The sequence below is a fragment of the Cygnus olor genome, chromosome 17 (assembly GCF_009769625.2).
Source record: "Cygnus olor isolate bCygOlo1 chromosome 17, bCygOlo1.pri.v2, whole genome shotgun sequence".
Classification (NCBI taxonomy): domain Eukaryota; kingdom Metazoa; phylum Chordata; class Aves; order Anseriformes; family Anatidae; genus Cygnus; species Cygnus olor.
In genome coordinates, this window is record NC_049185.1 from 14265146 (window position 1) to 14288802 (window position 23657).

Sequence of the window (23657 nt, forward strand, 5' to 3'; positions counted from 1 at the left end):
ACGGTGTCAGATTGCTCTTGGCTCCACTTTTAACAAAATGAAGTTTTCTTTTGTTCCCAAAAGCCTGCAGGAGACCAGTGTTCGTTCTTCCACTTTTTTTTTTTTGTGGAGTGGGATGGGGCTATCTCAGATAAGTTTATTGTACATTTATCCACTGTTCTTTTCAGTTAGTTAAGTGGTTGTTTGGTTTAACTTTTCCAGTTAAACTTAAAAAATAAACTTAAAAAATAAAAAAATTATTTATTATTTAATTAATTTATAATTAGTTTATTAAAAAATAAACTTAAAAATATCCTAGCCACGTGGTCAAAATGTGGGTTAGAAGGGCACTCGGTTTCTTTCTGCTCTGTGTCTTTTGTTTCCATGTTTCTAACCCAGAACAATTTTGTAGCTCAGAGATCACTAAGATGAAATCCTGTTGGCACCAGAGAATCTCTGTTGCGTTGCTCTGCCACGCGTGTGCTGCTGCGGTGCTCAGCTGAAGTGGAGGTGGCCGAGGCTGGGCCTTTTGGTATGGCCGCTGGGAGTGAGTGAGGTTACGGGACGTGCTCGTGCTGTTCTTGAGGAGTTTGCTTCTCAGTCTGGCACCTGTGTCTGAGTGGTGAACACTTCCCAAAAGCATTCAAAGGAAAATGGCATGTTTTAAATGAAATGTTACGCTGCAGCGCTGTGATGGTTGAAAAAGACCTCGTTCTTTATTGCCAGCCATTAAACAGTAATTATAAAATTGAAAGGAGATAGGGTTATTGCAGGAGGGAACCAGATTTCGAGTTTGTTTTGACAAGGTATCACTTGCTGCCTTTTAAAAACTGTTTTGATACCTCTTCATCAGATGATCGCAAAGGAGGCGACAGGTCGTTGATAAGCGTGCTGCCACTGCGTGTCACTGCAGCGGCGCGGCGATGGCAGAAGGCTGCGAGCACCGCTCTGAGCTCCACTTGCAGGCTGCCCCAGCCTTCCCTTGGTGGCCTCTGCCTGGGGATTCCCTGGGGATGAAGCTTGCTGCCGTTCTGTTACGGGGCTTACTTCTGATGACCGGGCGGTTGCATTTCGGGTACCTTTTTGCAGAGGTACAAACCCCTCCCAGCCGGGTGGTGGCTGAGGTGTGCCTGCTGTGCTGATGTCGGCTGCAAATCGGGCATCTAAGAGTGAGCGAAGCACTGCTACAGGGGAAAACCAGTTTAGATAGCCATTCTCCTAATTTTTGAATGTTGTCGTAGGAGAGGAATCCTAACTTCTGAGTCACTGCTGCGAGCACGCAGAGCAAGCAGAGCTGGCCAGGGCAGCCCGTTCCCCCCAGGAACACGAGGGAGAGCTGTTGTGCACGCCGCTGCACGCACAGCATCCCCGGCAGCCTGTTGCAATTAAGAATGGGATTAAGTTTAATTTACCATGAAATGCTTTTACGAAATAATGCATTCTAGGTTAACGTGGTGCAATAAGGAGCGTGTTCAGAAAGACGCAGCCACTTGTAGACCTGGTGATTTTTTTGGAAAGGACCCTGCTGCTGTGGGCTTGGAGCAGCCGGGGCTGAGGACCTGCCTGCACCTGCCCATCAGCATTTCAGGCTCTGGGCACCCGAAATAGTGAGCATGCTTCTGATGCAGGGCTGAAGGGGGCTGTTAAACCGCATTGACACACACAGACCAGAGGTAACCTCACTGCCTCTCTACTAATATTTTGATATAAAGTTGTTTTGACTCAGTTCCTGCTTTCCCATGCTGTTGTCCGTGCCATTACCGCTGGGCGACAGCCAAGTTCCCACTATTGTTTCTGTTCTTTCAGCAGTTGGGACTTGTTAATACAGCCAGTGCGTGTTTACTGTACTGAAAGGAAACAGCATTTCAGAGAGCAGCTTGAGCACAGAGAAAGTAGTTCTTTGTAGCAGGCTTTCCTCCAGACATGAGGGGACTTTGTACTGTAGTGCAAGGCTTCTCTTAAAAATTAACTTAAGGTAAATCTTAAACATGAATAAAGCTCGGAAAAATGTAGTATTTGGTTTAGTGATTCATGGCTGGGGCTGGTAAATACACGCAGTGCTATGGAGGCAGCATAGGTTATTTGCTATCCACATATTTGGCAAGTTTTGATTGCTAGAGTTGGAGATTGCAGATGTCAGATGAGGCTGGTTCTAATTCCGGATTTGTTTCACAATTCAATGGCACTCCACAGGTCAGGGCAGGAAATGCAGCAGATCTGGTTGCAAACGCAGGAGGGATTGCAGCAAATCAGCCACTTAAACTCCACGGAGCCCCAGGCCTAGCGGGGACAATGCCCTTAGTCTAAAAAATGTGAAGGCCCTGCCTGTAGCAATGGACTGATGAGCAGTTTGACACAGCCTTTTACAGCTGGGGGTGTTTTAATGCCCTGCCAGCGCTGGGGCTGCGAAGGAGCCTGGTGGTGGCTGGGTGAAGCCCGGGGCAAGAGCAGTCGGTCCTGCCTTGGCCATGTCCTGGGGACATGGAGCTGGCGCTAAGCATGGCTGGGCGATGGGGAAGAGGAGGCAGGGAGAGCACGGAGCAGGAAATAATGGAAGTGTGCACGCTCAGGGTGCTTGTTACACAGCAGTGGCTTGTAACTGCTATTGCTGTTTTCATTAAAACTGGCACGTCACAAGGTAAAATGGATGAAGGACACATTGTACGAACTTATTCTTAATGTTTGTTCTACTCGCTGTGATCTAGAAGTGGTTGATATAAATGAAAGATGCGTGGAGTCATGTTTTGCAGGGTGAAAGCAGAAAGAACAGCGAGGTGTGCGGCGCTTCCAGCTGTGCGGAGGGAAGCTGGTTCAGGCACTTGTTAGGCAGGCGTAGGATTATGCCGAGAACAGCTGCAGTGATTTCAGATGCAGTTTTACTTTCCAGTTTCTTGTTCCTGCTCTTTGACGAAAGTAACGCCTTGCACGAAAGAGTGCTTTTCCCTTAGAGTGGGTTCTGAATTCACAAAGTCACATTTATACCTTCAATAGCTGGAGATTACCTGAGCACATTCTGTAAGGGAGAAAATAATACCAAATTTCTCTAGCCAGGAAGTAATAAAAAGTTCCATATTTTATCCTTTTGAAAGGATGATGGAAATGCATCACTTAAGAAACGATAAGCCTGGCATTAACTGACTTTAAAGAGCAGTATGCTTTGAGACACATCTAACTTTTCCGAGAACATACTGCTCTCTTTTTAGCGTCCGGTCTGTCTTCTGAAATTGGCCCTTGTGTTTTGAATTGCCTGATGCTTCCTGACCCCCTGAAGCAAACCTTACTTCAGGTGTGGCATTGCCAAGGAGCACTAGAATGTCTTGGTAGGTTTGAGATGTCTTCCAAGCGCTCAGTCTGCTTCATAACTGCAACGTGTGTGGGCCAAACCCTGCTTCCCCAAAAGCTCAGCCATGCACGAGGGAAGAGCTTCTCTCGCAGAAGGGCTCCTGGAGCAGCTGCAGGTGGGAATGCCGCCTCCCGAGCAGCCAATGCAGAAAGACATGAGGCTGGCTGAGCTGTGCAGGCTGCATTTAGCTGGGTGGCAAAATCGTAAGGAGGTGGAACAAGAGCTGGGAGTCTGGCATCGTCCCTGACGTGGCGTTCTGATGCCCTTGCAGAGCGGTGTTGGTGAGGAGGGAGTTGAACAACTGCTGGGACACGGGGCTGAACTGACAGTGAGACTTCAGACAGGTGAAGAAAAGGAGATGCTTTGAGTGGCTCTTCGTTTTGGCCCTTTCTTGTTTGCACATACATTTGATCAACTCTGATGGGAGCGAGAGGCTTCCCACAAGCCCCGTGTGTTCCCAGCTGTCATTTCAAGGAGTAACAACCTGACCCTATGCTTGTTTTTTTCCTCCTCTTCATTTACCTTCTATGCCCTGTGAGGCATAGAAGGTGATAGGATGATATTCTTAGGTGATAGGAATTAGCTAAGCATTAGCTTTTGTAAGTGTGTAGCTAATTTGTAGTTTTCAGCCCAGGTTGGATGAAAAGTCTATTATTTGTATGGTAATACTTATCAACAATTTTTTTCTTAATGGTAGATTTTTTTTTTTATTGGTGAAAATGGGGAAAAAATCCTATTTATCCCTCTTTTGCTTGACTTGTTCCTTTTGACGTAAATAAATGTAAAGAAAATGTTTTAAGTACTTTCCAGAATAGTTGTGCTGTAGGAGTTTCCTGTTTCTCCTTTGTTTTTTCAGATTTTCCTCCTCAGCTGAGATAGAAGGGAAGTGCTGAATGATTATGTACATGAGCTTTCAAACATCATAGCATATTTTTAGCTCATTCCCTAAGCTTTAACATTGATATCTTTGTTTTACACTGAAACAATTCAAGGTACAAAAGCTCTGTGTGTTCAGGATGTTTAGCTGGGCCTTTCTTAAGTTCAAGAGAAACAAAGCTTGGGGGACAAAAAGAATTAACATTTTCAGAAGAACTGTTTTAGCATTCTCATTGTTGCATTTTAAATTTAAATTGTTTAAAAGCTTACATTAAAAGTTATTCTCACAATTAACTTGTTTACATATTTTTAATAATTGGAATAATTATGTACTATTGATAAAAGTGCACAGATTTTTTTTAGAGAGAAGTGGGAACCCGACTTTCTGCTTTGATTACAAATAAAATGTGAACCTGCAGTTTTTCCCTTATCCTGTCAAAGATGACCGTGGTAGTGAGACTGCCTTTTCAGAGTAATTAACCATCCTGTTGCAGTCTAAGCTTAGCACGGATAGACATAAGGTGTATTAAGCATGTCGTTATTAGCCTAATGCTCCCGTTCCTCTTTTATTTCATCTAACTGCAATTTATTATAGACATAGTGTATTTAAGAGAGAGAATAGATTAATCGGTTCACACCTTTGTTAAATGAATGCAAAATGTACAAGAATAAGTGCACTTTACAGCAATAATCTTGTACATTATTTTGTGAGGTAAAAACAAGTGTTTGTATTGTCATGAAAATTATTAATGTTACTAATGTTTTTCTTTTATCACAAGAGTAGTTCTGTAAGGAAAATAACAAATGCAAATTCAATTTTTTTCTTATCTGGATTTTCTAATACTGATTAAGTCGGAGGAAAGTGCAGCTTTCAAATGCATTTGGAACCTAGTAAGATTTGCTTTGTGCCTTTGCCTTCCCTTCTGTTACCATTTTTGGATTGGGATTCATAAGAAGTGTAAGTATATCGTACTTAAATGTGACTCCTCTTAAATGAGGACATAAGGTACAGAGTTTTATCTTACTGAGCTGATAGTGCTCTGATTTAGTTGTTGTTATGACGTTCACGAGTGTTGCATGTGCTTTACAGAAACAGTAAGATGAACCTTCCCTCATCGACTTGTAATTGAAACAATGGATTGAAGCCGCATGGGATCACGAAATGCAGTAGGAAGGGCGGTGGTCGCAGAGAGGGGAATGTGGATGAGAGCTTACAAAGGCAGGCAGCGCGTGATGACAGCTCAGGACCGCATGTTCCTATGGGGCAGACTTCCAGGCAGATTAAATGTATCCAGTATCTGGCCTTCTTTAGCAAACATTGCAAAACATTCCCCAGTGGTATAAAGCTTCATTTCATATGCACTAACGTGCTTTTTGCGTGAGAGGACAAAGATGTTTCACCAACATTTCTAATCTTTGTCTTTTTGGAAGAGCGTGGTTGTCTAATCTGTGTTCCAAATTCATTGATCAGATTGAATCATTCTATTTTTAAAAGATTAAAGAATTAAAGATATTAGAAGTAGTAGATTTTTATATACATATTTAAAAAAAGGTTCAAATCATAGCATACTAAAGTTTAATCATCTATATCACTTCAGCTTTTTGTTGTTTTTTCATGCTGTTTGACAATTCTCACTATGCTGCAGAGAATATTTTGTTTCTCAGAATACATGGGTGAGATGGGAATTACATGTTCAGGCATGAGCTTCAGCTTTAATAAATTATTGCTAGGAAGGTATGAGATGTTTACCCTTTTAGTATTATTGCCATCTGGTTGGGGTTGTAGACTGTCAAGGACTTGCCCTCATATTCACTTCTGAATCCTCTCATTTTAGTTCTCTTTGGAGTTGGCTGTTTCAGCCTCTGCTTCCGGAGCATCAGATGTTTTTCTGCTTCTTTCATGCTGCGAACTCCAAGTCATCCTTACCTGTGATGAACGTGGGCAGAGAGGGGAGGCTGAAATGCCCTCAGTCAATACAAATGATGTAAAGTGGGTGAGCTTCCAGCACAGGTACCTGTGGCAGAAAGGTGTGCAGTGCGGGTCTGTCACGTCAGGTTTCAGCAGTCGGCTGTCAGCAGCTCCTGGCACTGCCGCCGTGCCATTCTGCTGTGGGGCAGCAGATGAGATCATGGCCAGTATTCGTCCTCAAGTGGCATGTTCTGTGCGGGCACCTGTGCGAAGGAATGTGATGTCTTCAGCAGAACGCAAGCTAGCTTCAGGACAAACTTTGCTAAGGAGCTAATTTGGCTGAGTGATGACTATAGAGGCCTGGTGCCCTGTTACAGATCAGGTGGGACTCACATTTCCGAGGCCAGTTGCAAAGCTGGTGTTCTGTTGCACAGGCCTCTTTGCAGTTGTGATGCATGAGTATCAAGAAATTTCATTTCTTCCCTTCAGTCTGGACGAACATTGAAGTATTTGTCTGTAAAACCACTAGCACTGAATTCCGAACTGTGGTTGTTTACCCACAGCTGAAATGCATTACTTCTTTGAGAAATTAGTGCCACTCTGAGGTTATTATTGCCTCTGTTTAAAATAAAGATTACGAAAATACCCATGGACTGCATTGATGAGATGTTTTATGAAGTACTTCAGCACCTTTCTTTAAAAGTCTCGTATTAATGGGTGCTTGTGTAAGCTTTCCAAACATTGACCCAGAACCTGTTGCTGCTGCTGTCTCCACCTGTCCACCAGTTTATAGGGCCTCTGTGGGCTCCTCAGCTAAACAAATGTAAGAAAGAACAGGCTGGAAATGAATTTTCTGTCTCTTTTTGTTGTCTATGTGTATGAGGTGATGGCTTTAACGTCGAGTTCTAATGCAAGCTATCTTAAATCCTGGATAAGCATTAATTAACACTGTACATGTGAACTTAAATTGCTCAGTTTCAGAAGGAAATGAAAGTAAGAGTAGAAAACAAATATTTAGGGTAAATATTAATGAAATACCTGATGTTTCAGCTTACGCAAGAGATTTCACTGTTTGTAGACACTGTACAAAGTCCTTGTGCTAAAACACATGCTTCATTCAACATTTTGTTTTTTCGTACTTGACCAGAGACTGCTTGCGGTTATCGTGGCATGGTCCTTCTTTGAGCATAACAGTTCAGTTGGCAAAACAGAGAGTACTGAGGCAAAAATAAGGGGCATATCAGAAAAAGTTGTTTTGTAGTGCCTGAGGAACCCAAGGAGTAATTGAGCCTGGAGCCATGCAGCTAGGCTCAGCACAGTGCTGTGTCCTTATCTAGGCCATAATGTAAAACACAACAGGTGAAATTAAGTTCTCTCTCTAATGAAGCCAAATGAGTTGGTGTGCAGTGCAAGGCCAGAACAGCCGTACCAGCACAGGCGTTGGTCCTCAGCGGTTTCTGAAGAGTGACCCTAACAGAGATGGACAGCCGAACAGACCCTGGGTGGAGCTGGAGCTGTCGTGAGCTCTGCAAGTACTTGATCACGATATTTGTTAATGTAAAATACTTGAGAACAGCATGAATGATCAATAACTGCTGCCAAGTGTTCTGACCAGTTGTGAGGGAGGTGACCATCAGGAGAGCAGCTTCCTGACTGAGGAATGAAAGGAAAGTGGAGACTTCCCCAGTCACGGTCAGCCCCTTCAGTGGGGTCAGGCTTGGGCTCCCCACCCCGTGCAGGCTGGTGCTGACAGGAGGGCGGTGGTGGGCGGCACATGGAGGGCCGCGCTGCCATGGCCTCTCCCAGTGTGCTATGTGTGGGCCTGCTTTTAACTTGTCCTTCCAGTCCCGTAGAGTCGCTAGCATAATTGTATGTATGTGAGAACAAGTAAAGCTCCAGCAGAGCTGAAAGCAGCTTTTGGAAAATATAATTTAGCGGTAGAATTTTGTTTTCTGCTGAACGAGGGGAAAAACAGGGGTTGTTATGTCTTTGTAAAGGAACGTATTTTTGAGTTGTAGGTGGAATAGATGTTAATAATGAAAGCATCCAGCGATGTTTGAATAACGAGGTCCCATTCACTACTGCGGTAATTAGTCACGCAGCGCTGGGAGCAGCGGGCGCGCGCGGGGCCTTCTCCTGGAGCTGCAGGCCCGTGGCAGACCCGGGGCGGCCGCAGCGCGAGGCGGCGGGTGGCGTCAGGGGAGGAGATCTGCTGCTGCCGTGCTCGCTGCGGAACAAACCTTACTCAGCCAGAAACACTGCTGCTGGCCTGAAGCGGCTGGGCGACAGGAACATCTGCATGGCTCTGAGCGATGTTCTGTAGGCTGATGTTTATAGAGAGATGTGTGGATTCGCCAGAGAAGAAGTAAATAGAGCCTGTGTGTAACCCACATGATGTTATTTAATTAAAGTCTACTCGCGAGCTTTTGCCAGCTGGGAAGTTGGTGCGGAGTGCTGCAGGGCGTCGTATTCTGGGGAGCCTTGGAGAAGAAAAGAGAACAAATTAGCATGCCCTGGGCAGGGTGGGCTTGCTTGGTCTGTGGCGAGAGCACCCACGTGCAGGAGGTCTTTGTGTCAGCCTGCTCATTGACATCTGCGCTGTTCTATGCTAATAGTCGTTAACCTGCTGTGAAACAGATTTATGTCTTAAAATTATTTTTAGCAGTGGCATGTACCTCTCACTTCAATTAGGAAAGCCCCGGGACACGATTTGCTGCTCAGTTTCCTACAGCTTTTGTAAACTCCATCCTTTGGACTTCTCTAGGGCTCTTTAGTTTTGGGTGGGTGATGTGACAGAGTCCTCTGAGGTTTTGGTGGGTTATTTTGTGAGATAATCTTTCCAGTTTTAGCAGGGTCCACTGAGAGGTATTTTTCAGGATGTTTCTTCCATGTAATTGCTATGTAGATGCATTTTAGTAAAGTAACATTCCTGAAACATAAACCAAATAACTTGCACGTGGCAGTCCATCTTTTCATAGCTCACTTATTTTCAGATGGATTGTCTAAGGAAACTAAGTTTGACTTTGCCTGTCAGCCTTCCTGCAGCTTCTGACCTCAGCTGGTTTTGGTGCAGGGCTCAGCAGGAGATCGTGCCGTCAGTCACTGCGGTTCAGCTGGAGGGTGGGGAGGTCTGGAACCATTGGAATCCGATGGTGAAAGCACATCTTGCTATCTCCTGAAGCACTTTGCCAAGATGGTAATCGAAATGTAAAGCTAAGCAATAATGTAGCTGCTGAGTATACTTGGATATCTGGCAATATGTTCACGTGGTAGCCAGAAGATACTAAATTTAGTATTGTACATAGACTCAAATCAGCAGTTTTGCAGGCTTCTAAGGATGTAAATGGTGAAGTGGACATAACACCTCTTTTCAAGGGAGGTCTGAAAAACAAAAGCGAAATACATTCTCTAGCAAAATTCTCAGGTCCTTCAAGTCGCATACCCATGCAGGGTGTTCTTGTAGCAGGCTGTAAGAAAGCCGCCTGTGGATGTTGGGCTGAACCTGGCCGTGCATCTCTGCATCTGGGGATGGTGTTGCCCCGGAGGGATGCTTAAACCCCGTGTCTCCTCTTGGGGTGAAGGGGCTGCTGACCAACTTGTGCAGCAGCTACTTCCAGCTCTCCCATAAATATTTTAGATGGTTTCAGGCTCTGATTCCATCGCCCCCTGAAATAGCAAACTGCCTCGTGAAGAATCCCTGCACTGCAGCACGCACAGAGCTGTGCTTGCACATGCATGGATGTTTGAAATATAAAGCTTAGATTAAGCAGCATAAAAACGGGTAGTAAGTATTAAATTTCAACCTTGGATGCAGGGTCTTCATCATTGGTGAAGGATTATTCTTAACTGAGTCAGAATATTTTTTTAAATGTTTGTTACTTTAAAAAAAAAAAAAGAAGGAAAGCCCTGTTCTTGGGATATCTGATCAAAGATACCTCTTTCCATAAAACAGCTCGGTAGCTCTTTAAAAGGAAGAGCTATGTAAGAAAAAACAGGTTTTTCTCTATTGGTTGGATTCCCTTTCAACACTGAGGGTTTTTATTAGACTGCTAATTTGAGAATGTTCAAAACAAATGTGTTCAGAAATGAAGAACAGGGTATGGAACGCTATGTGTTGTCACTGAAGTTTTCCTCAGAGGTAGGTTCCGGGTTGGTCAAGTTGAAGGAAAAAAAAACTTAAAAGGGAAGAAACCCCCATGCACTTCTGTGCGTGTTTCCAGATAGCGCCTCAGATAAAGTGAAACCTTACACGAGCACCATTTCATGAAGTATTGTCTAGAAACTCTTCATTCCATTAAATCTCTTCCTGAAAATCTCGGGGAGGCGGGGGGAGAATGATGCAATGCCCAGCAACTTGGGATTGCAAGTTAGGCTACAAAGAAAAGCCCCGAATACACAGGAAACCAGGCAGCTCTCAACATGCCTTTCGCACCCCAACACCTATTTCTGCCCCCCCCCTTTTGCACTGGACAGCGGTGCTTCTTGCTTCAAGCCTCAGATTTTTATTTCTGCTTTCCTCCCCCCGGGCTGCTCCCAGAAATCCGTGGCTGGGGAGCTGCGGGGTCTGGTGCCACCCGCCCGTGCCCCTGAGGCGTGGGGCGCTCGGGGGGCGCAGGGAGCGGGGCAGGGGCCCCCCTCTGCGTTGGGCGTGGGAGCGCGTGGGGCTCGGACCTCGCCGCCCGTGGGGTAATCATTGACTCGCGCCGCTCTCGCTCGCTAACTTCAGCCTCTGGCTCCAGTTTGCGTCACCGGGAGGCTGTACGTGGCCGCTCCCCGCGGCCGCCACCCGCACACGACCCGCTCCGCCGAGCCGCAGGTGAGAATCGGGCCCGGCCTCCTGCGAGGCCCCAACGCCCCGGGGATGGATCCCGGGGATCCGGGCAGCTCCTGCCCGTGTGGCAGCGGGCAGATGCTGGTCCCTCGGTCGCCATGGCAACGCTGCCTGCGCTAGGGTAGAGCCCAGCCCAGATCCTTCCTCCGGCGCTGCGCCTGTGTCACCTCGCTCATTGTTCCCTCCACGGAGCGGAGGCGAGGAGGGAGCCGAGCGCGGAGGCCACCCGTGGCACCGCTCTCCGCCCGCCGCCCCTCGCCCAGCGGGCGCTCGGTGAGGCCGGGCCGGCAGCCCTGGCATCCAGCAGCACCTCGGCGGCGTGCCTCCGGATCGCGCGGCACGGCTTCCATCGGCGTGGGGAAAGCCTCCGTGCCGGCCGCTCGGCGAGCATCGCCACGCCGCTGCCCCGCGACGGAGCCCCGCCAGCAGAGCCGCTGTCCTCCCAAAGGGCCCTCGGCAGCCTGTGGGTGCGGGCTGCCTCCCCAGACCCTGGTCTGCACCGCGAGGGAGAGCCGGGTGAGATGGCTCCGCTGGCCGGCCGCTGCTGATGCCTTCCCCGGAGCCTTTCGGGGAGAAAAATAACTTGGGTCCGTCGCTGGGGAGAGCTGGCCGATGGATTGTGTAGACGCGGCAGAACTTTGTTCGATGGACTGCTACCTGCAAAGCTGCCGAGCCAGAAGAATACGATTTTTTTTATCCTGCTGATATTTACAGAAAATCAAAAACTTGGCTTGGAAAGGGAGTTGCTTTTCCGGCTCTGAAATGAGAAAGTAAGAGACTAATTCTGTGCTTGTAAGTGGACGAATTTCAAGTGACTGCTAGGATTTAAACCTTGATTTCTCTTTAACGTGGCCGAATTAAAGATATTTTGATAGAACTCTGGAAATCTGATTTTAAGTAGGAAAAGTGTTCCTTTTTCTACTTGACAAAACCCGATCTGCGGTTCACGTATCTTAAATATAGAAATGTGCCGGTAGTGTAGTGCTACTTGCATTAGCTGGAAATATTTTAAGTGGAATCCTTTTTGCAAAATAAAATCAGGGTCGTTAAGGAGAACATATTTTACAGTAACTGCTACTGAATATTGATTCCTCATTGCTGCTGGAAAAATGGATTACCTTGGAGACAAACTGTCAGTGGCACAAACTCACATGACCCAGTGGATGGGTACAGTGCGGAGATCTTTACAGGAAGCACTAAATTTAGTCACTACTGCGGTTGCTCATGAGCGGACTAGCGGGGAAGGTGGAAGCAGGACTCCCTTCAAGCGAACCTCCTCCTTCAGGCACTTCGCGTCCCGCAGCAGAGAGTCCTTCCGAAGGTTTTCCGTGCGGAGCCAGCAGAGGTTTTCCTCTCTGAGGAAGAGGCAGACGAGTTCAGAGCCGCCTGACCTTGTAAGCTATACACCTTCTTGAGCCTCTGGAGGTAGATAACGTGATGCCAAAGCCTCGGCTTCGTGGCAGCATTTTGTTTAGTGCCAAAACCCCCATCTTGTCTGCTTTTCCTCTAGAAATATCCCCCCAAACACTTCCAGGTAGCGATGTCTGTCTGCTCCCAGCTGCTTTCTGCCTGTAGCACAAACGGAAATCTCCCTTGTCGGGGAACACACTTAACCAAGGTTTGGGGAATGGGGAAACATTTTGTTGATCTTTTTTTCAAGCAAGGCAGGAAGGTAGGACAAATATTTGTCTCAAATGAGAAAGTTCGTCTGAAACTGCACTCATGTCAGTCATTTCAAAACGCTACAGGTCAGCGTGACTTTGAATGTACCTCAGTATTTGTAATTCCTCCGTAGAAAATGCCTGAAGTTGTATTTGTATAGAGAGTTGAGCGCTGTCACTCTGCAGTCACCAGTAAATGATGGTTATTCTCCTTTTCTATTGAAAAAGAGGCATTTTTTCTCAGCATAATTGCTACCGTGTTCTGAAGCAGAAGTTACGAGACCCGCGTGAATGAGGTACGTAGTGCATACATACACGGGAAGTTCTGGTGTGAGCTCACGGAGCCTTGAACCATGTACTGAACAAGGCTGCATTCCTTGGGCAGGTGTGGCATTTGTGTACGGGCTCTTTCCAGTATTATTTTTATCAGCTATGGTCTGCAGCATTTTTGGCCTAGCTTTCTGTTAATCTCCTCTTTGGCTGTACTGGAAAAGAAAATATAGTTAAGTGAGCACAAAAGAACGAGGAGGAGGAAAATATTTGGTAACCATTGTTACGCTGTTAGCATGGTGATTTTTTTGAAGTTGATTCTTTAGATTTATTAGAATCATCTGAATTAAAAAAAATGTTTGAAAAAGAGAAATTAATGGGACAAAAAATGGAAATTGGAAGCTGCAGTGGGCATCTGTACTACTTTCTCTGCACTTTACACTGCTTACAGAGCAGAAAATCTCGAGATGTAGGGTGACCTTTCCGGTTAATTCACTGGTGACAGCAGTGGAGCTGCCGTTCCTGTTTCAGCAGTAATTTTGCACGGGCTTAGCTTTGTGCGTGAACTGAGTTTAACTTGTGCTCAGCTCCTGTGCTCAAGCTTAAGGTTACTCAGCGCTTGTGCAAGTGCGTAGCTCGTGCCATTGCGATCTTGCACAGAACAACTTGTGAACGCAGACCTTGAACTGTTGCTTTTGATCCGGCTGGAACAGGGTCCCTGTTGTGCTTAGTCCTTGGAACTCCCGACATTTTCTGCAAAACGTCACCAACACTGGGATTAGTATAAAGCACACACTTCATCATATGGGGGCCTGTTTATTGGTTTTAAGGCAGCACTGCTCAGCAGCTGTGTGGTGCTGATGCTCCAGTGGCGTGATTTTTAGGCACAGCACCGTGGGGTTACGGCCCATGGCCCGGCCGCTGCCCTGCTGTGGTCACCACGTGCTGCGGACGGGGCTTCCACTACACCCAGGTCAAACAGCACGACTTAGTTGTAGCTGCAAGTGCCTTGCTCTGGAGTTTGGAGGTGGAGGACGTGTGAGTGTGTTTGTCTGTGTAAACGTAGCTGTCCGTTTGTCCTTCTTTCTTACAGCTTTGGTGGACTTCCAGATTAAGCACCTACGGAAGTAATAGATGGCAGTTTGTGTGGCCCTCCTGTCACTGCTCCAGATACATTCTGAACAAACTGTGTGCCTTAAAGCAGTCATCCATTTGTTTGGGTGTCTGTAACTTAAATGCTCAAAACCACCTTGTCTTGGGCGCTGTTCCACGCTCGGGCTGCCATCCTGCCTTGGCAGCAGCTCTGCTGGCGAGGGGCTGGTGCTGTGCGTGCTGGCTGCTGGAGCCTGTGCTGGGAAAGGAGGTGCGGGTGCTGTAATTCCCTGAACGTGGGGGAACGGGCAGGTCGGTGCCTTGTTAGCAATACATCATAACATACCCTAGCTGGTAGCTCCTGCAAGCTGGGAAGCTGGGAAAGGGCTCGTGGGTAAATCACTGCAATGTTTCTGGGCTGTACGAGAGGTTTTTATGCACTACAGGGAAGTTTCAGGATTGGAGTGGAAGGGATTTGATGTAATTAGTTATTTCCTTGCTGGAGGTCATAAAAGTGAAGATCTGGCTGCGAGAGGAAATAATTTTATTCTCCAACACTTCATATCAACAGCCCAAGGATTACCTACTCACGTTGTTATTCTGCTCATACCTTGTCACATTTTCCTACTGGATGTCTGGCGATGCTCGGCGCTTCTCTGCAGCTCGGCACAGAGGAGGTTCTGCAGCGGAGTTCTCAGGAAGGAAGGCTGGGTGGATAAGCGTTACGTACAGCGTAGTCCTCTAGCTTTTGGGTGAGAACCAGACCTTGTACACAGGACATCAGGAGTGTAGTGTGTGCCTTAAAAAAACAAGAAAGAGGGGGGGGGGAGATTAGAAGAGCTTCTATAAATTTGAACCCATGTGCCTTAAATTACACCTAGGTAAATAAATGTCTAACACTGCAGTCCATTTTTGAATCTAGAGAAAGCGCAGCCATCCTTTTAGGAACTGTGTAAAAGCTAGGCCAAAGGATGGAGCCTGAGAGCTATTAAAGCAATTTATCTTGTGGTTCTCAAACCAACAGTTGAGCAGTCACAATGTAATGTATACAAATCTATTAACCACAAGCAGAAGTGCAGGGATAATTTTTATTTTAAATAGCTTCCTTGGTGTACTCAATGGCAGACTTTTTGGGAAAAGATTTTAAAATTATTTTCGCTGTTGTACTCCTATCAATTTGTTCACTGAAACTGAATATCCTATTTGCCCTGGTTTCATTCATAGCAGAAACCCCTGAACGCACTTTTTTTTCCTCCCTCTCATCAATCGCTGCTCCCCAGCAGGCTTTTCCTTCCCTTTTGCCTTGGGGTAGCCTGTTCATGTGGCCGTATCTTCGCAGCCAGTAACCTGTTAGTTTTGTTTCCACTGAAACCAAGTTGGGCTTAGATCATTTCCTTTAAATTGCTGTTATATAGTGTCCTCATATTTAATTTGTGGAAAAAAGGTGTCACCACTGCCTGAAGAAGCTCCTTGGCTGCTGCATCCAAGATGGGCTGGGCGCCGCCGCTGCGTCGCGCACATCAGCCGTGCTCACGTAATGCCACGGGAGCGGTTCAGGGTGCATCGTTATTCTGGTGTGCTAACATCGCTTCTGGGGGCTGCACCTGAGCCTGCAGAACTTACCACCCTACAGTGAAACCTTTTAAAATTGATTTTTCTCCTAGGTGCTTTTCTTGAGGCTTTTTTCCTTTTTTTCTTTTCTTTTGTTACCAGCTGTGTCTTTGCTGTAACGGGAGTAGGGATGCTGCTGTTGAACGGGGCTTTAATTTAGACCACAGTAACACCAGTCACGCTCCTGTTTTAGGTCTGACACCTTGTTTTGTTAGAAATTCATTAGAAATTAGAATTAGAAACACCATTAGTTCTGGATCTTTAATTTTGTTGGCATCGTATAAATGTTGCCATCCTTTATCTGTCTCGTACGAAAAGCGTGGTTCCTCAGCTATCCCCGTTGCTGCTATAGAAGAATTATGGCAATTTGTTTCTTGGTAAGAAACTGAACTACTCAGATGGCTCACAAGAAAAAAAGCTCCCGGGTGTTTCACATTCTCAGATGTGTTTGAGATTCTCAGGGAGAAGATTTTGAGCCAGAACAGAAAGTTAATTCTGTGGTTGCTTGGGCTGCGAGCGCTCGCTGTGTTTGAGGCGTGTGTCTGTTACCGGAGGCGTTCTGGGGTGTGCTAAAATAGCACCCGGGTGCGTGTGGCTGCTCTTTGCTTTCTGCCGGCCTGGTCAGTTGACAAAACCAGGCCTTTTCATTCAAGTTGGATCAGGCAGCATCCCGGTGACTTTGTGTGGTTTCGGTTTCACTGTAGTTCCAAAACAGATGGAAGTTGTGCGTTGTTTGCGTGCACATCCCGTGTGCTGGGACTGCCCTCCGTCCTTCAGGTTTCGTGTCGCATCCCGCAGCCCTTCCAGGAGCATCCACGCTTCCAAAGGCTGGAGCTCCCGTCTCTGTTTTTAGCCTTCCCAGATGTTTCTTTCTAGGCTGGTTTGGCCAACGCGAGCGTGTGCCATCAGCTTGTTTCTTGGGATTCTGGTGGAGCACCACGCCTTCGTTCGGGTAGGTCCCCGCTGGTGCTGGAGGGCCAGCGAGCGACCATGCCAGCTGTGGGACCAGGAGCCCCGTGCCACCGGGGTCAGGCTGAGCATCGGGCACCCGCTCACCCGCGCCTCACCTCGGCTCTGTCTTGACTTGTGGAGGAGCCTTTGTCTGCGTTAGCTGCTGGATTTTACCAGGGTCTGTCTGCAAATGCGTGTCCCTTACAGGGAATGTCCTTCAGCAAAAGGCATGAACGCACGCTGGCGTTTTGTTCTGGCTTGGCTGGCTTGCTACAGACCCTACGACAAATAGCTGTTGAACTATTTTGCTCTAGTGTTCACTGGGAGCACGAGGAATTGCTCCCCAAAATACTTTATGCATTGTCAATTTATCTCCACGTGTCCAGAGAGCTGTTAGGGCGGTGAGAAGAGGGTTTGTAGAAAGAACACTTTTAAAAATGAGTTGTTTGTCTTGTTTAGGGTGGGGGGAGAAGTGAGCTGTTTGGTTTAATTAATGAAGATAGGAGGGCCTGCGCTGAAGCAGTTCGTGCTGCTTCATTTTAATAACTTCTCTTTGGTTCAACAGGCCATGAGCAGAGCTGGCAGTGCAAATCTGGGCCATAAAGCCGTGGTGATGGGGGTGTAGTAGACTGCCTTTGTTCCCTAGTTATTTTGACAGGAATAATCACTTCAGTGGCTTTGCTCTATGAATTTCCTTAGGCTTGCTGCAAGGAGTTGATTTTTACAATGTTCTTAGAGTAGAAAAAGACAAATAAGTTTGGAGCTGGTCATTGTGCGCATTCGCCTTGTTTTTTCATTTTTTAGAGCTGTAAGTGATAGGCAGTGAGCTTTCAGAGGGGAATAAATTCCTTAACAAAAACATCACTGAATGCAGCTCTCAACTCTGACAATGCATTTTTATTGAAATTTTGTAACTTTGCTATAATTTCATGAAATATTTGTCTTTGTTTCATGGACCAGGGGCGTATGTATGTGTGTGTGTGTATTTTGACTGCACCCTTCCAAAACATCTTCGAAGTTGGTTGGAATTGTTGTTTAAACAAGCAATGCGCAATTTCCATTGTCTGCTTGTTTGGTAATCATTTGTTGTCAAGAAATCCTATAGTTTTCTGTGCGTCTTAGAATCTAGACTTTAAACTAAACAGCCCTTTTCTCCAGGAATGTTTGTTTGAGGTTTAACCTGTGTCTTGCATGGAAAAATGTTAACTGTGCAGAAGAGCTGTGAAATAAAATATTTCAAGTAGGAGGTGTTGATTTCAGGCATGCAGCTTTTCAAAAAAAGCAAATATATTCACTTCCTACCATAACAGTATAAAATTGTCTTGTTCTGGCTTGTGTCTCTTGCAGTGTTGAAGACGAGGGAGCCTATTCAGCTCTCACTGCCAACTGTTATTAATCTGATGAGAGTTGCATATGGCCTCTGGGCGTGAGTAAGTTCCTGCATCCCTGAACAGTGCAGCACTGCTCTGCTCAGAATGTCTGGTGCTCAGGCTGGGGTGTCTGCGGCTCTGATCCTGCTGGATTTGGTTTCTGCGTAAGGCCGAAAAGAAAACTTAATACGGTCATATGTGAAGGATTTTAAAGGTGTTCCCAACTAGTTCCTCTAGGCTGTTTTAGGTTTTTTTTTTCCTCCTCTCAGAGGAAGTACTGTCATGGCTCACGTACCCCTAGCAAGGTATATATTTAGAGTTTGGTTCTTGTCTGCTTCTTGCGCATCAGGTCAACCTCTGCTCTATCTTCAGCCTCGCGCTGAAACCACACGATGGGTGCGTGGTGAGCGTTCGCAGCAAGACCCAGCCGCGCTATTTTGGGGGTACAAAACATGACAGGCTCTGAAAGCTCTTTGAAATCCTCGATGGAGCGAGCAGGTCGGCTTAGCTGGGAGTCACTACAAGAGCTGCGGCTAGATCGCATTGCATGGTGGTACCCAGACTCCTAGCAGAACTAACAGCAGCTGGGTTCATTTGGCCACGTTCTCTGTTGTGGCTGGAGTTGACTTCGGGTCTCCCTGGTACCGCCACCTTTCAAATCGCAAATCTGTCAGCAGCGTGCGAGTCCGTCGGGTGCCTCGGAGGCAGGCTGGGGCAGAAGGAGCAGCAGCAGCAGGGGCCATGCAGCACCTGCATGTCCTGCCCAGCCCCGCCACCTGGGAAGGGACAGGGGCGATGGCGAGGCTGGCCGTGGTGGCCTCCCTGCCTGGAGGATGTGCCCGGCGCAGTAATGTAAAGACCCCGAGGCTGTGATATTGATTCATCCCATTACTTCTGTCACCGCTCCTAGACCTGCTCTCCAGGTCTCCCTCGCTTTGAGGGTATCTGTTGAGCGCAGTAGGGTGCTGATGGTGCTGGGGAGGCCGTCCTCGCCTGGGTGGAGCCTGCGCTGGAGGTCCTTTAACTTCCCTCATCGGTGAGGTCAGAAGGAAAGCGCACGATTCCTGGAACCGCTATCTGTCGCCGCAGGACGCGGGGTGGGGTGGGGTGGGAGGCAGCGGCGCGCTGGGTGCTGCCCTGCAGCAGCTGCTCCGTTCAGAAGCTGAGTTCAGCCCCGAGCTGGTAAATCCTCCGCCTGATTGCCAGGAAGCACCGGAGCGTTGGTCTTGAGCCATGACTTACTCCTTGTGGGCAGCACTAATTCGCCGGATAGTAAGTACCCATGGAAACGACGGGGTGCTGATTCCACTGAGGCTGGTTTTACTACTCCGCTGTCGGTGTTTAGGTACTTAGAAAGAAAAAAAAAACACATTGCAAAATATTGTGTACCTTTTTTTATAAGGCCCACCTGGTGCTCTTTTTTTAAATATATGGTATTATATTCTTGATGTTTCTGTTCATTTCATTAGTGATCCAAAATATATAGTTTACCTTTTAGCGATAAGCCTTAGAATCATTAAAATAGTTGTATAACAATGCAGGTTGGAAAGGACCTCTGGAGGTCAGCTAGCCCACCATCCTGTTCAAAGCAGGGTCAACTGTGAAATAATAGATTAAAATTTTCATAGAATAAGGTATAATTGGTACCTTCCTTGCATGTTAGTGGGGAACAATTGGGGTAGTTTCCTGGATTTGTTGGGACTTGTAAACTGTCCTTGAGTGCAGTGACACACCTAAAGGGTGGGGGTGTTATGAATATGGGCAACTTGACCAAACTTCTGACTCCCTTTACTAAAATTAAAAAATATATCTAATTATATATACATCTGTATACTATATATATATATATATATAAACTTTTTCTAAAAAGCAAAAAAAAATCTCTTTGAATTTAGTGTTAATAAGGCAGATGGTCAACACTTCATCCCTTTGTGCGATTACCTATTCATATTCCTTCTGCGCCAGTAGATTTTCTCATTTTTGCAGTTCAAGCTGTGGGGTGTCATTTTGGCTGTCTGATGTCTCAGTCTGTTTTGCAAACAAAGATTATATTTAAAACTGTGCAGATTCTGACTCGTGAGATCTCTTTCAACTGGTATTCCTCATGTGCCAGGTCTTTATTTCACATCGGTGTGGAAAGAGTGTTTCACATAAATACATGCTTTCATTCTTAGTTACGGATAATTTTCGCACTGGTAGGAGCAATATTGTGTGTGCATCATTTTCAGGAATGGGAAGTTACAGGAATAATCAATCCTGGACTATTGCCAAAAGCAGCTTAATTCCAGGGGAGTAAGTGCTGAAAGAGCCATAACCATAATGTCTCATTTTAGAAGCAGCAGAGCTAGATGTGAATGGGTTGCACTGCTCTGCTGTTTCATTTCGTGTGAAAATTAAGTTGATTTTATCCTGGCTACTATTGTAAGAATTATGAAGTTAAAGATCAAATCTTGGAGAATTACTGCATTTGAGTACTGGGTGGGGAGTAGTATTTATTTGATTGGGGACATATTTTCTTGTATGCCTTCTGTGACTATAAATAAGATGGTTCTTAATTTGGGTTTATCTTGTGTGCCAAGAAGAGAGCAGACCCCATTTTTTTTTATTTTGAAATGTCTTTTCCTTTTGAAACGTCTGTTTTTACTGTATCACACACATTCTGTTTATCAGGGAAATGGCTGTATCTGGCCTAGCTCCACGGGTTGGACACCTTGTCTTTCAAACTTGGTCTCTTTTTCCAAGGGATAGATGAGGAAAGAGAATGGGCCCCAGATATTTGCAGAAGTTTGAGTTAATAACAGATAATTCTCTCTTACAGGAAAAAAAAATTCCATATTCAGAGCAGATCTGTGAAGGGCAACAAAGGCCAAATGTGTCAGTTCTCCATTTTTGTGGAGCTTATGCATTAAACAAAACATATTTTCATCTGTCCAAAGAAGTGATCTTTAAAATCAGGATTTAGGCTAGAGAGCAAAGAATGAAGGAGAAATTGCTCGTGTTTAGGAGCAGGACGTACTGGAAGTATTTCCTCCTTTTTCCCCCTTTGCTTGGGGCAGAGCCAGCCTTAGGGCACGAGACCGCCTGCAGTACCGTGGGGTGGGGTGGCGTGGCCTTGTGGCAGACCTGGAAAACGTCACCAGTGCATTCAGCACGTGTCGCATTATTTTCCCTAGACTGTCATGTTTTAAAGCCTTCAGTTTGTAATTGCAGTTTGTTCTTCATTCATGCTCTTTGTCAGCAACACCAAGCTGTTCCAACCAAAATGTTAATGCCAGCAAATGTATCTGCATAATTTAATTTTGAGTTGCTTGTGTCTAAAAGCATTTCAGCTACAAAACAATACAGTGCTTATGTACAGTTCTCAGAGAATGTGTGCAATTTTGACTGGCATTAAAAAAAAGATAGCTATTAAGTATGCAGAGAGCATGGATGCTGAAAGAGGATAGAAGTAGTGAAAATCAGCCTTTTTTTTAAAAAAAAAAAAAAGCAACCACCAACAAAAAACCTCTACTGTTTTCATTAAAAGTAAACTTGTAGTTACTGAGACTAGGCCTGAGGATCTGTAGACTTGCTGGAATGTTTATTTTTTCCAGCTCCTTGTTTGGCCTGATTGAAAGTTAGCTCCACAAACCCTGCCTCATTTGTCCTCCCAGCGTCATGGCCGTAACGATGCTTTTACTGGAAGGAAGTCAACTTCTTGGAATCACTGCTTGCTAAGGTGGGTGCTGTGTCAGGCAGTGATGCTTCCAGACATCATCAAGGGCTGCGTGGGACAATGAGTCATAAAAGAGCATCGTAAACCTTTCAGTCACATTTTTAACCCCTGCCCCGGAATGGGGCTGCAGGGAGAGATGGGCGACCCTGTTCTGAAAGAGGCGCCTTCCTCCAGGAGCCACGTGCGGCGATGTGACTGGATGTAGCAAAACAATTTCCTGGAAGTTGGAGCATCTAACTCCTTACGTTTGGATTTCTCAGTTTGTTTTGTTGAATTCAAACTCACAGTTCTACAGAAGTAGTAAAATTCTTTCAGACTCATTTTTGTTGTAGGATGGAGAATTCCTATCTGAGAGTTAGCTGTCGTTTTGGTTATGAAACCACATCCAAAAGTTCAAATACATAAAATGGCAGGTGAAACGCTACCACAAACTGAGGAATATGTGCCGGGTTTGTTTGCAGTGTAAAATTTATTAAGAATTATTGAAACTTCAGACGAACAATACATTTGTATCTGCGTTTCTTTCCTGTTGCTGCTGGAATGGTATTATTATCTGGGTTGTGCATATTTTCTACTTACAACCATCATTTTCTTGATAACACTTCATTTTTATAAACAATGTGCCCCAAGTGCAGTACATGTAGCTGTTTTTCTGCTGCTCCCATTCCTGTTTCTGAGCTTTTTAGATCATGTTTTCAGTTGGAAACAACGTGAGTAATGGCAAGCAATGCAGTGTATGTTGTGCATAGATAATGCACTTTAGCTGTGGTACGTGGGAAATATTCTCTCCCTGTCCAAAAAGCTAACGTGCTCGCATCTGTTGGCTCGTCTGCAGTTTGTGGCCATAAATGTTGCTCGGGGGGTGTCAGGCAGGGCTCTGTGCAGTTGTTTGTGCTGCCACTGAGGCTCTCTGATGCTGCAGGCACAGCTCTTACTAGAGATGCAGCCCTTGTGCAGAAAGTGGCAGAAATCGATCGATTGTCTGTACATCTTAATTACAAGAATCAGGCATCATGTAATGCGAGATTAGGATTAAAAAGATTTCATAACAAGCGCCCAACTGAAAAAAGCTGAGCTGGCCTGGAAGTAGGAAGGAGAGAGAGAGAATAACAATTGGCACTTGCTAGAGCCTTCCTAGAAGTGAATTTGCCAAACGGTGACGTGGCCACTAAGTGACAGCAGAAAGCTGAGCCCAGGAGTGTTGGTTGAGCCCCTGGTGTGAAGTGTGAAGCTACGGAGAATGTGTGGGAACCAAAACACATGCCCCTGCCAAGTACGAGGAAATGCCCAGGGCTTCCAAGAAGCACAGGGCGATTTCCCGTACCCCTGAGCTGGCTGCTAGGGGAAGCAGACACCTTGCTCGGGGTTGAGTGCTTGTACCCAGAATGGACTGAAAAATCTCAGAACTCAGCCTACACCTGGGCATGCCTGTACAAGGAGCGGTTGGACTTGAACCTTGGGGGTCCCTTCCATCTCGGGATATTCTATGATACCATGTACATGTGAAGGTTAATAATTACTTCCAGTGAATTATGAGGCTGTGAGAACATCTGAAAGGCGAAAAGCAGGAAGCCTGTTCCATATAACTCACAAAATGAGCATTTACTTGAGTCTTACAAACTCAACATTTGACTTTGTGTAGTAACAGCGCATTGGAAAAAGTAGCAGAGCCTTTTATTGTTTTATTACACTTGGCATTAAAGTAGACAACTTAGTCAATAGCAAAGAGTATGATACGACTAGGAAATGGCAACTGCTGATGGTATGGCTGGGGAAATAATCAGTTTGTTAGAATTTGAGTAGCCAGCATGGGTGTTGGTAGTTACGCTGAATCATCAGTATTTTATAATGCTGAAGTGGCATTCTTCAGGTTAACAAAACTAAGGACACAAGAAAAGATGCAGTCTCTTTCCCAGAACCTTTTAGTATTAAGGAATAGTATTAAGGAATTCTACTTCATCGAGTGCTCTCATTGCTTCACGTGGGTTGCCTGAGGCTTGCTTTCTTGGTGCAGGCTGGCTGCGTGTGGCGAGAGCCTTCCTCTCGGCG

The 23657-nt window shown here is 45.9% G+C and overlaps 1 protein-coding gene across 11 annotated transcripts in view; it reads left to right on the forward strand.

The window, feature by feature from the left end:
* The window catches only part of KIAA1671 (KIAA1671 ortholog), a 73366-nt gene that overhangs the window by 35976 nt on the left and 13733 nt on the right, over positions 1-23657 (forward strand). The window contains exon 7 of one of the 11 annotated variants that reach the window (XM_040577275.1): positions 392-12044. The exons of 8 other annotated variants lie outside the window; for them this stretch is intronic. In XM_040577275.1, the coding sequence (XP_040433209.1) occupies positions 392-406 (15 nt within the window). In that variant the 3' untranslated portion in view covers positions 407-12044. Of the gene's footprint in view, positions 1-391; positions 12333-18980; positions 19166-23657 lie in introns of those variants that run through there. 2 more of the 11 variants (XM_040577277.1, XM_040577280.1) reach the window with 2 other exon arrangements.